Here is a 13,676-nt window from a genome sequence, read left to right as displayed (position 1 = left end):
CTCTCCCTTCCTCTCTGTAAAAAATCAATAAAATATATTAAAAAAAAAAAAAAAAGAAACAGAAGGGATATCTCAGTTTCAGAAGTACCCTCCCAAAGGGCGAGGAGTCCCAGCTTCACACTGGGCTTCCAGTTCAGGGTAAAATAGCCAAGGAGTCCCCATAACATCTGCCCCTGAAAACTGGCATGGTTTATGTCCAAGTGAGGTAGAGGGTTGCTGGAGTCCCAGGTGTTCCTCTTGAGGGGCCTGCATTTGGACTCACTCTGGACTCGTGTTGGCAGCAGGTCAAAAATCGGCCTCAATTTGCAGCACAGCCTCTCCCAAGTCCCTCCAAGCCCAGCACAAGTGACAACCAACTGCAGATCATTGTGTAGCTCCCGCTATGTGGCCCAAAGCTGGGCACAAATGGCAGTGGACCTTGGGAGGTAGCTTCAAATCTTTGGAATTTTTCAAGTGATAGAAAGGTCTTTGTGGTAGATCCCCATGACCATACCTGATAGCTTATACAAATAAGGTGACTCATGGTGAGCCCCTAGGTAGTTTGTGCTAAAGAGATGGCACAGATGGGAACTGGTCACACCAGAAAAGACCAATCATGTGATAGGACCATTGGACCTTTGAGCCATCTGGCATCAGCCTGACCTCAAAGTAAGGGATCTAGAGATTGAGCCATGTGGGCAATGATTCAATCAATCACAACTACACTATGAAACTCCATAAAAACACTGGACATCAAAGCTCAGAGAGCATCCCAGTTGACAACAGTCTTTACATTGTCACATATTGATATGCTGAGAGAGTGACGCATCCCCGAGGCTGACAAAAGTTTCATGTTTGGACTCTCTCGGACCATCCCCTATGCGTCTATCCCTTTGGCAGGTTCTGATTTATATCTTTTTGCTCTGACAACACTATAATAGTAAGTATACCACTTTCCTGAGTTCTGTGAGTCATTCTAGTGAATTATCAAACTTGAGGGGTAGTGTAAAACCCCCCATATTTGTAGCCGGCTGGATAGAAGTGAGGATGGCCTGTGGACCCCTGAACTTGCATCTGGTGCTTTAGGTAAGAGAAGTCTTGAGGAGGACTGTGCCCTTAATCTGTGAAGTTTAGACTTTGGGTAGTTGGTGTCAGAGGTCATTGTAATGCTCCTCAAATCCTTTTGTGAGAGGTATAATGGTGAAAGAATGAGCCACATAGATAAGCCTTATCCATGAATATCATCAATATCTAACACAACAATTTACAAAATCATAAAAACGTACTGTTGCATGAGAGTTGAACTATGAGTTACCAATAGATTGCTTTCATTAGCTAAAATGAATATTGCCCATTTATATATTTCTAATAGCTACTATACTTAGTTACTCAAAGTATGGTATCACAGTTTTAATTCAATATATAGTTTCCAAAACTAATCTTTATTTCCAGTTTGTTTTATAATTCTTAGATAAGACCATCTAAGGAAAACTACTGCCAAATTATATTTTCCCATATCAAAAATTACATATTTAACCTAATTTTAAGGCCACAGTTATTCAGGCAAGAGGTCAGTAACTGAATGCTGATAAGGTATAAAATTAGTCTAATTACATATTCTTCTTTAATAAAACTCAATGAGCATCAAAATTAATTACTGCTTCAGTTGGCAATAAAAGAAAACATTCCATGAAAAGTAAGTCCCACACATCCAAGAGAACTATTTATTTTTGCAATAGAGACCTTCACGCCTTCATTCAAAATATCTTCTCTAAGTACCGCACTGTGCTAGGCAGTGAATGTACAGTGTCAGGCAAGCTGGCAGCCAATAGACTGTGCAACAAGTTCAAAACTGTTCTTCAAGGGAAAAACCAATGCTATAGGAGCACAAGGCAAAACTGACCAACACAATGTGGTAAAAGTAATAAAATGGTAAAATCATCATACAGGAAACAAGCAGCCATTGAAAGGTTTGAAGCAGAGATTTGGTTTTTGAAGGATATCAATGGGCAGTGAAGGGACTGAGTAGAGGGTAGACTGTAAAACAAAAGAACACTAGGAAGAAAAAAATCTAAGTGAGAAACAACGGAGGCCCACGTAAAATAACATCTATGGGATTAGAGAAAAGTAAACATATTGAGGTTTAGGCATTAGAATCAATTCGACGTGTGGAATTACTTGCTTAGACTATAAAGGGAAGAGAGGAGTCAAGGAAGACTAGGCAACCAGCTCCCCAGAGCACCAAAAGTTTGAGAGGAACAAAATCAATGTTGCACATGTTGATTTTGAGGTCATGGCATCCAAGTAAAGATGTCCAATAGGAAATTAGATATATAGATCTGGAGTTCATAAAAGAAATTGGGAAAGAGATAGAGGTTTATGAGTCATGAATACACTTATGGTAAATAAAACCAGAACGTATGAAATGAAAAGAGGGACTAGGACAGAGCGCCAAGGAACAGGCAGAGGTCACTGTATCTTCGATTTTAAACTCACCATCATTTGTGAATGTAATAAAAGAGTAATTCTTAATTCTCAAAAGTCAAAAAACAACTTTTAAAAAGATGTAAAAGAGGTCGGGAAAAAAATATTTATTGTCCACCAATTATGTGCAGTCATCTTTTCGTATGTATTCAACTAGAGGCCTAGCGCACGAAATTCGTGAATGGGTAGAGTCCCTGGGGGCTGCTGGCTGCTGGTCGGGGCCTTCCTTTGTTCCGCACCACCCACTGGTGGTTAGCGCACGTCATAGCGAATGATTGAGCTCCCAGTCAAACGCCCAAGGGGACACTTTGCATATTAGGAATACACACACACACACACACACACACACACACATATATACACTCACACATACATAATAGAGGCCCGGTACACGAAATTCGTGCATGGGGGAAGGGCAGCCTGGCCGCCTGGCCTGCACCCTCTCCAATCCAGGACCCCTTGGGGGATGTCCGACTGCGGTTTAGGCTCGATCCCTGCAGGCATCCCTCTCGCAATCCAGGACCACTGGCTCCTAATCACTCACCTGCCTCCCTGCCTGATCACCCCTAACCCCTCTGCCGGCCTGATCGCCCCTAACCACCCTCCCCTGCCGGCCTGATCGCACCTAACCGCCTCTGCCTCGGACCCCACCACGGTGGCTTTGCCCAGAAGAAGGACCGGATGACCGGAAGATGTCCAGTTGACCCGGTCTAATTAGCATATTGCCCTTTTATTAGTATAGATTATTAGTATATATAGAAGATCATTGCCACAGTAGCCTTTTAAGTTAAATGCCAATTCTTAAGATGAGGAAACACATTAAATAACATGTGCTAGGTCACAAGGCCATGACAGCCACAGCCCAAAGCAACATGCAACCCCAGAATTTCAAAGTAATTCTATCTGACCTTAGTGCTTGAGAAAACCTGCCGTTATACTTTTAAAATATTATATTTAGAATCAAACTTTTGATTCAGAAAAATTTAGGACTAAAAGATCATCCAACTCCTTTATGTTACAGATAAAAAAAATTGAGGGCCTTAGAGATTAAGGAACTTAACCAAAATATGTATTATACTTAAGTTCACTAAAGCTGTATACTAGCCAATAATTTGTTAAGAAAATCAGAGTTGAAAGCGTTATCTATTTACTGAGGTCCACTTTGAGCTGGTTTTCTAGTAGAGACAAAGAGCCCACTAACTATTCAATCTCTTGGCCAACATCCCCTTTAATCAACAAATTTTTTGATTAAAAAAATGGTAAAAAGCTTACAAATATTGTCATACCAAACCATAATCAAAGAATTAGTATAGCTGCAGAATTAATTTCTTTACAACTCTAATATATAGTCATTAACAATTAAAATGGTCTTTCAAAAAATAAAAAATTAAAAAATAATGATAAAATGGTCTTTCACTAAACAGCATTTTGTATCCATTAAACATTTTTTTAAAAAATAAAGGCAAGTCCATTTTTGTTCAATAATTAACTCTCTCACTCTCTCTCAATCTCTCTCATAGACACACACACTCAAATGTTTCAATTAATTTTTTATTAGTTATACTTACTGCTATAATCCCATAAATATAATCAACGCAATAGCATTTTTAAAAAGGTACAAGGTTCTCAGTATATATTATTATTTCACATGTAAGATTTCAGAAAGGAAAGAGTTACCATGATTCTAAAAATACCTTTAATTTCTTACAAGACAAAGCTCTTTCACAACAGCCTGCTTAGAATATCTTAAAATCAATTTAGCACACCTAATGACATACCTAAGGAACCCTTGGTCTGTTGGCTGTTTGGTGGTATGTTTTCCTTAGCCATGGAGATTAATATTTTACTGTTTTCAGAAAGCTTCTCTGATGCCTTTCCCTGAAAGAGATATAATATTTATAAAAGCAGAGGGGGAAAAAAAAACCCTACAAAATATACAATTAATCTCAGTACTTTTATTAAACAACTTGACAAAATTACATGGTACACCGTAGAAGAAATTTAAGTGTCAAGTTTGGGGAATTAAACAAAAGCAGTTAATACTATAATAAATGTCCTAATATTTAGCTCATTCATTTATCAACAGTCACTGAGTTCCTGCCAGGCAGTGTCCCAGGCAACAGAAATACATGAGTGAAAAAAAACAAGTAAGAATCTGTGCCTCCTGGAGCTTATAAACTATTGGGGACACAAACAATAAATATAATACATAATTAGTCTATGTAATAGGTAGAGAGTGGTAGGGAGGAACCATGGGAAACAATACAGCAGGGTATGGAGGCCCAAAAATGTTGGGGGCCACACTGCAAGGCCTCACTGAACAGGTGATACTTGAACTAAGCCTTAAAACATTATTATTTATGTACTATTTAATATTGGAAATTATAATAAAGCTGTATTCAAAGCTATGTAATAACTCTTGCCAAACACTGTAAACTAGTCCTAAGTACTAGAGCAGTGATGGCGAACCTATGACACGCGTGTCAGAGGTGACACGCGAACTCATTTTTTTTGGTTGATTTTTCTTTATTAAATGGCATTTAAATATATAAAATAAATATCAAAAATATAAGTCTTTGTTTTACTATGGTTGCAAATATCAAAAAATTTCTATATGTGACACGGCACCAGAGTTAAGTTAGGGTTTTTCAAAATGCTGACACGCCGAGCTCAAAAGGTTCGCCATCACTGTACTAGAGAGTGGTTAAGAGCATGGACTTTGGAGCTGGATACATGAAGATTCAGATCCTGAATCCACCTCTTACGTACCTGGACAAATTATTTAACCCCTTTAAGCCTCACTTTCTTGATCTGTAAAACAAATACAAAAAATTCCATCTACTTCACAGGGATATTATGATTAAATGTGATAATACATCTAAAGTCCTTCCTATCATTCCTTGTAAGAGGCAGGTATTATGGCAGAAAGACAACCTAGTTTGGTGGTTAAGAGAACAAGCATAGGATTCAGGTTGCCAGGAATCAAAGCCATGTTCTGCTATCACTTTAGTCACATTACAGTACTTAATTTCTCCATGCCCCAGTTCATTCATTTGGAAAATGATAATAACAGTACTTATCTCATAGACTCATGTGAAATATCAATGTAACCTCATAAGACTTTGCCTTATTCATGTTTTGCATACAATAAATGTTAGCTATTTAAGTTCCATTGTAATCAGGATGTCCATATTATTTATCATTTCAACCAGGATACCTTTGTCCAGGACGGATGATAAATCAGATGAGACACTGGAACAACAGGTAAACCAGGACTATCTTGGGCAAACCAATATACAGTATGTGGTTACCTTCATTATGATGGACCATATGGCACAGATTAATCCACACCCTGTATCTTATTACATATACTGAGCCCATGAGAGGAGGTGCCACATCTAGATTAGTGCTGTATTGTCAGAGCCTAGCACAGTACCCTAGCACAATCTCAGTAAGTACTTGCTAAAATGGATGAATCACTTTCAACAAAAATTAGGAAAGTTTAAGAAAGCTTTTGCAGACATTGCTTTCAGAAACATTTTAATAAATTTACATTCTGAAAATAAAGTATACAAAATAACTATTCTAATAAATTCACTTTTGTAGGCTTCAAAAAATTGTTAAGATAATGATTCATGTCGAAACCGGTTTGGCTCAGTGGATAGAGCGTCAGCCTGCGGACTGAAAGGTCCCAGGTTCGATTCCGGTCAAGGGCATGTACCTGGGTTGCGGGCAAAATTAGGAAAGTTTAAGAAAGCTTTTGCAGACATTGCTTTCAGAAACATTTTAATAAATTTACATTCTGAAAATAAAGTATACAAAATAACTATTCTAATAAATTCACTTTTGTAGGCTTCAAAAAAATGTTAAGATAATGATTCATTAAAATATTAACTTTTCCCACAGAGAATGAGAACTTGCTTTCATATCTATTATGTTTCTATTCTGAAAGTTCCCTATATTAGAGCTAGCCCCCTATTCATTTTATGAAGCACATAAAGTATTAATTAAAGCTCTACAGAGGAGAAACTGTGAGATATAAAATACCACAAATAAAAAACTGCATTTGAAATGTTGTTGAGTCAGGCTCTCACAGCACAGCCAAACTACAGAACAGAACTAAAGATTCTGACTCAGAGAAGAGGATGTTTGCATTTACACAGGGCTAATCTTCAGAAACCATTTTAATGAAACATATTTGAAGGAAACGATCAACTTTACCTTCATTTCCATGTAAGGCGGATCACTTTCCAATTCTGCTTTTTCTTGGGCCAATTTGGCTTTGCGCTCTTCAATAAATTTATCCAAATTATCAGCCATTTTTCAGAATCTGTAAAAAAAAAAAAAAAGAAAGAAAGAAAAAGAAAAACAACACTGCAATGAGCACAGCTCAACTCTATCGGAGTATTTTTAGGCTAATAACATGCAGGCTTAGTCTACATTTACTTTTCAATCTCACTTATCAAATTGAAAACTTCAAACAAGCTTGATTAAAAGATGCCTGCCTGCTTTCTCTCGAAACTCCCTCAAACACCGACAACATACTTTAAAATATCTAAAAAGAGCTTGGCTGGTGTGGCTCAGTGGGAGTGTCAATCTATGAACCAAGAGGTCACTGGTTCAATTCCCAGTCAGGGTACATGCCTGGGTTGTAGGCTCGATCCCCAGTGGGGGTTGTGTAGGTGGCAGCCCATCCATGATGTTTCCATCTCTCCCTCTCCCTTCCTCTCTGAAATCAATAATATATGTATATTAAAATATTTGAAAAAGAAATAAAAAAGAAGACGAACAGCCACTACCATCCCCACTACACACCCACAGTCTGTGGATGGTTTTTAAGTTTTGTCATGTGGTTTTTTTTAAGACTTTATTTTTTTAGAGCAGTTTTGAATTCACAGAAAAATTGAGCAGAAGATACAGATTTACCACATATCCTACAGCACTCATGCGTAGCCTAATCTGTTAACAACATCCCCCACCAGAGTGGTACATTTGTTACAATCAATGAACCCACATTGGCACATCCAGTTTACATTCGAGTTCATTCGTGGTGTTGTATATTCTATGGGTTTGGAGACATGTATGACATGTATCCACCATTGTAGAATCATACAGAGTAGTTTTACTGCCCTAAAAGTCCTCTGTGCTCCAGCTATTCATCCCTCCCTCCACTCTAATCCCTGCCAACCACTGATCTTTTTACAGTCTCCATAGTTTTGTCTTTTCCAGAATGTCATATAGTTATCATACAGTATTGGCTTCACTGACTAGCATGCATTGCTAAGGCTTCTAATTGTCTTGTCATGGCTTGCTCGCTCATTTCTTTTTAGTGCTGAATAATATTCCATTGTCTGAATGTACCAGTTTATTTACCTAAAAAAGGACATCCTGGTTGCTTCCAGGTTTGGGAAATTATAAATAGAGCTGCTATAAACATCTGTGCAATATCCAAAAGTTTTTTTAATTTTTTGAAATCCAATTTATTCATATACCACCAACTTTTAATCAACTGTTTTTATGACATATGTAAGAAATTTTTTCTTAGCCCAAGATCACATTTTCTTCTATGTTTTCTTTTAGAAGTTATATAGTTTTCTCTCTTACACCTAAATCTATTATCTGTTCTGAGTTAATTTTTGCAAATAGTGTAATAGTGTAAGGTTCAGTTTTTTGGTTGGTTTGGGTTTTTTTGTGTGTGTGTGTGTTTTTGTGTGTGTTTTTTTGTGTGTGTGGTTTTGTTTTGTGTTTTTTGTTGGGTTGTTTTTTTTTTGCATGGATATAAAACGATTCCAGTCCTATTTTTTGAAAAGACTATCCTTTCCTCATTGAACATAGTACTTTTTAAAATATACATTTTTCAAAAACCCATGAAACTTAGTGACTAACTGGAGAGGTGGCAGGAAAGGAGCCACTGATGACCAAAATTTTAAGTCCTAGAAACTAAATATGGATAGAATCCTAGACAGAAATAGGTCAGAAGAAGCTGACTGGTTTGCAAAGGTTTGGCTTAGATGTGTTAAGCTGGAGCTAGTAAGACATGCTAATGGAAATTTCCAGCTGTTGGTTAGAAATTCAAGACTCAAATTCAAGGAAATGGACCACATTGGATGCTTATTTAAGAGTTAACTATTTTAGCCCTAGCCAGTGTGTTCAGTGGTTAGAGCAGTGGTTCTCAACCTTCCTAATGCCGCGACCTTTTAATACAGTTCCTCATGTTGTGGTCACCCCCAACCATAAAATTATTTTCATTGCTACTTCATAACTGTAATTTTGCTACTGTTATGAATCGTAATGTAAATATCTGATATGCAGGATGTATTTAGGCGACCCCTGTGAAAGCGTCCTTCGACCCCCAAAGGGGGCGCGAGCTACAGGTTGAGAACCCCTGGGTTAGAGTGTCAGCCCAAGGTCTCAGATTCAATTCCTAGGCAAGGGCATGTACCTGGGTCACAGGTTCAATCCCCAGTCTTGATTGGGAGGCAACCAATTGATGAGTCTCTCTCACAGAAATGTATGTATGTATGTGTGTGTGTGTGTGTTTCTCCCTCCCTCTCTTCCACTCTCTCTAAATATCAATGAAAAAAATATCCTATGATGAGGATTAACAACAATAAAAAAAGTAATGAAAACTGATTTGAAGCCAGTAAGAGAACCTTGAAGAAAAAGTTAACTATTTTAAAGATAACAGTTGAAGCTGTAGTAAATGAGCACAGGCGGGGGGCGGGGGGGAATGGGACAGAAGTACATTCTGGGCAATGTTCCTTTGAGGGGGTGACAAAAGAATTGAACAAGAAAAAACACAAAGGAGTAGTAATTAAAAGAAGGATAATAAAGTCAACATAATTTGGCGAGAAAAAGAAATATGAGAAAGAACCAGTTAGCAATATCAAAAGTAAGAGAATTTTTAAAAAGCACCCACTGAATTTAATGTTTGAGGGATAATAATATGTAAAAATGCAGACAAGCGAGCTTTACCCTAAACAAATATGTTGAAACTTATATAAGTAGTACGTAATATGAACTTCATTCTATTATTTACTTCCAAAAAGAACAGTTTTTAAAAATGGCTATAGCAAATATATCCCAAGCCAACAAGCTAATATATTTAGCCATTTTTAACTTGCTATTTGTCACAAAAGATTTTTCCTAGTGAAAATTCAAAACAGCTCAACAGTAAATAGTACTTTTCATGCTGAAAAAAAAAATCACTTAAAATCCCCAAATTTTCCTAAATATTTTATGTCTGGTAGAAAAAATAATAATGTTTGGATTATATGTATGTATACACATATACTTTGCTACAGGACTTTACACATAATTTAAGCAGAAATGCCATTAATCTAAAAAAAGTTAACAAGCCTCTTTTGACTCTGAAGTAAGGCCTCCACATAATTCTGTTAACAATTATTAATATAACATGTTCATTGATTTAACCAGACTTGAAAGTTCTCTCTCTTGAATTTATACATACTTAAATTTCCTTTTAATATAATACTTTAACATCTATTATAAATGCTAGAATTTATTTTATACAACAGTAACCATAGTAATAAAATACATTTTTAAACAATGGTAGTGAGTATAATATAAGCAATAGCTAAAACATGAGATTTATTGGATATAAGTTTATGTTTAACCATTTCTAATTTTGTTCTACTCTCTAATCTGATTCGAGTATATCTCTACTATCAAACTAAAAAGTCAAAGATAGTACTAGTAAGCTTTCTCCTGGCAATGCCCTCCAGACAAAGAACACAGGAACACTACTGTAGTTAAACTATTTGGGTTTATTACTTATTGCATGGAGAGATGCATCCTTATTTTAGTAAGAGGGTGTTAGAAAAGACTTACAGGACTCGGGATTGTGTTAGGTGATTTGGAGGAGGATTTAAGGAAGTGGAGCTTTGCTCTGGATTTAATGCTGTCAGGAAGTGGGGTAACTATGACTGGACATCTTAGTAAAGTCTTATCTGCAGGGTGAGGCCAAAGCTTTAACTGGTAGAGGCAGCAGTCACTCCTATTAGGTGGGAGAAGAGCTGTCTGGCATTTTGTGGCCTGGACAACATTCATGTTTTGTCTGTGTTTGGATGTGATTATGGAGTAGTGGTGTTTTTGTCTTGATCCATCATAGACACACAAAGCAGCCTCAGTCTGATGTTGATGTTCTGTACAAGTGTTTATCTTCAACAGAAGAACATCAAGCCTAAGCAGTATTGTCAGGCCAGTTCCTAGCAACACTAAAGCCTTGGTGATAGCAGAGCCAGTTTCTAGCAGTCATGACTACTTTCTCTTCTTATTTCCTAAAGCATGTGACAACTTACATAAAACAATTTCAACTACAAAATTACTCAAGAATTACTTAATAATTCAGAGAGACTGAGTCAATGTGTACAGCCTAAGTATAAAATAGAATAAGAATTTTAAAATTGTTACCAGAAAGAAACCTAAACGGGATTCTTTATCTTCTTTCACTATACAATGTAAAATTACTCACAACATTTTTCAAGATAGTACCAGGTTTATTTTTTCCCCAGTACCTGTGTACACAGTATGTAGATGATAAACAGTTTTCAGGAAAACAGTTTAGCTGAAAGACCTGAATTTGAAACCCCATTCAATCACTAATTAACTGTATGTGACCGACCTCAAATACATTCCTTAACCTCTCTATCATTCAGTTTCCCCTTCTGCAAAATAGAAATATCTATTCCAGAGTTGTTCTGAAGAAAAAACAAAATGATGCATATAAAATGTATGGCACACATGACACTTAGAAATCAATAAATCGCAGCTGTTTTATTAATTCTTATTAGTTTCATAGTCTTTGTATACATCAATGTGTTAGCTGCTGTTAATAATAAATCATTAATGATGACCAAGGACAGATACATAAATTAGATGGCCTTTGGGTAATGCAAAATTGCCAAAACACTTGCTCAAACACCTTTGTCTTACACTCAGGAAAGCAGTCAGAATGATGTTAAAAGTATGCCTTTATTTTAAAAGCCTCAAAGTACACTGAGATTTAAATCACCAATAACTGATACTTATCATAATCCAAATCAACATCTATAAATCTTAAATTTAGACCCTTTATGCTTATCATACAGGTAGAAATACAGACAAATCAGAACATATTCAATCTGCTAAATTTAGGCAAACAGGGAGGATCCAGAAATAACTGAGCATGTCCAATTCCTCCTTCCAATTTCATCAATCACAAAGAAAGGGGGAAATGTTCCTCCCATCCTTTTCCCTCTTGAGTCAAGTGCAAATTTCCTCCCCTCTAAGGCAGCATGAGGGACGGAAAATAACGTCCCTCCCAAAGGAGGGCTTTACGGTTCTAGATGCTAGGAGATGAAAAGTACAAGATATGATCCTTGGCCTCCAATTTGGACAAGATAAAATGCCACCTGTCACAGTGGCTCACAGTCCAGATGAGAGTTTAGGGATTCAATGTGAGGTACCCATAAGAGATCCAGTGGATGTATCAAGGGAAGGATTTGAGTATGTCTGGAATTAAGAATTGAGCCCAGGCTAAAAGATGTACAGTTTTTAAAATAACCATTAAAACTATAGGAGAAGAGGGTGCCTGGAAAAAGAGAGCCTAGCGTGGGAGAACAGGACTGAGGACAGAATAGCAGGGAGTGAGAACATATGGGTGTGGGGTGCAGGGAGGAGTCCATGAAAGCCTCAGAAGAAAGAGGGGGAGGGATAAGGTGATCTAAGACAGTGTTTCTCACCCACCCCCAATCCAGAGATCTTTTCACCAAACGAAAGGTGAATCTCTTTCTCCTGGAAGATGCACAACTTACTTCCATGGGCACACCCAAATTTTGACAAATCCCCCTAAATGTTACTAAGAAGTAAACACCATGTTGCTGGGACAAAGGGAGGTTCAGGGTCAGGATACAAAGAGAGTGAATACAGGCATACCTGGTTGTACTGTGCTTCTAGCTTTATTGCACTTCACAGATGTTGCGTTTTTTACAAATTGAAGGCAAGACCTTCCACCTGCAAAAGGGATTAGGACTAGCTTTGCTGTGGTGGTCTGGAACCAAACCCACAGTATCTCCAAGGTATGCCTCTATATCAGCGCTTCTCAACCTGTGGGTCGCGACCCCTTTGGCGGTCGAACAACCCTTTCACGGGGGTCACCTAAGACCATCCTGCATATCAGATATTTACATTATGATTCATAACAGTAGCAACATTACAGTTATGAAGTAGCAACGAAAATAATTTTATGGTTGGGTCACAACATGAGGAACTGTATTTAAAGGGCCAGAAGGTTGAGAACCACTGCCTATATAAAAGCAATATTGGGTCTGTTAGCTGCTGTTAAGAATAAATCATTGATGATGACCAAGGGCAGATACATAAATTAGATGGCCTTTGGGTAATGCAAAATTGCCAAAACACTTGGCACCTGTGTCTCACACTCGGGAAAGCAGTCAGAATGATGTTAAAAAGGTAAGCCGAAATGTTCCCAAAGTTTATCAAAGTTACATCACATTTGTCTGAAAACTTCACTTGAGAAAAACTGTACTGAAAGCTTACTGTTTCGTTTCCCCCAAACAGTACCTGCTCCCTTCCAGGTCACCTGTACCAGGAGACCCAAAATGTCATCCCTGGGGAGCATTTTGGCAGATATTTAACCACCAGAAAGTCAGTGTCCTTCTAAGGAGAATGATATGCAAGGAAAAATACCAGCATCTTACTGGTTTCCATGGGATCCCTTTTAAGCTTGTCAACACGACAAGCCAGCCTTTCGTTTAACATAGGGCCTCTCTGAGGATAACTTATTTTTACAAACTCATGGTGGTTGCTATTTGGCTCTTGCATTCCGAGGTGTTTGTAAACTAGGTATTGCACTTTAGAATTTAGTCTTCTCGGAAGTCCAAGCTAAACTTCTTAACCCTGTAATTTTGAGAACCAGCCTCTCTCGAAAGATGAGTCCGGTGGCTACCACTGAAAAGCGGATTCCAATCCCAGATAACAATCCTAAAATCAAGGCAGCTGGAAGAGGTTCAAACTCAAGGAGCCAGGTGGGCCCAGGACCTCACAGGGCGGTGATTAAATTTTACTTGCAGAGCAATGCTCAGGGAGCAGCGCCGGGCGCGCAAGGACGCAATGCCCGTTAACATTTAACCAGCACCGGGGGAGCGGGAAGGCGCTGGGGCCGGCTCAGCGGAACGGTGGGCCCGGCTGGA

At 37.9% G+C, this 13,676-nt stretch overlaps 1 protein-coding gene across 5 annotated transcripts in view; it reads right to left on the bottom strand.

Annotated features, from left to right (window-relative positions):
* CSPP1 (centrosome and spindle pole associated protein 1) overlaps positions 1-13,676 on the bottom strand; it is a 157,698-nt gene that overhangs the window by 86,254 nt on the left and 57,768 nt on the right. For 3 of the 5 annotated variants that reach the window (XM_005866341.2, XM_014539806.1, XM_005866342.2), the window contains 2 exons: positions 6,685-6,793; positions 4,242-4,341 (listed from right to left, as the gene is read on the bottom strand). In XM_005866341.2, coding sequence (XP_005866403.1) covers positions 4,242-4,341; positions 6,685-6,783 — 199 coding nt within the window. In that variant the 5' untranslated portion in view covers positions 6,784-6,793. Of the gene's footprint in view, positions 1-4,241; positions 4,342-5,232; positions 5,275-6,684; positions 6,794-12,399; positions 12,516-13,676 lie in introns of those variants that run through there. The other 2 variants (XM_005866343.2, XM_014539807.1) reach the window with 2 other exon arrangements.

The sequence above is a fragment of the Myotis brandtii genome, unplaced genomic scaffold (assembly GCF_000412655.1).
Source record: "Myotis brandtii unplaced genomic scaffold, ASM41265v1 scaffold23, whole genome shotgun sequence".
NCBI lineage: Eukaryota > Metazoa > Chordata > Mammalia > Chiroptera > Vespertilionidae > Myotis > Myotis brandtii.
Note: the sequence above shows the minus strand (reverse complement) of the source record. Positions and strands in the feature narration are given on the sequence as shown.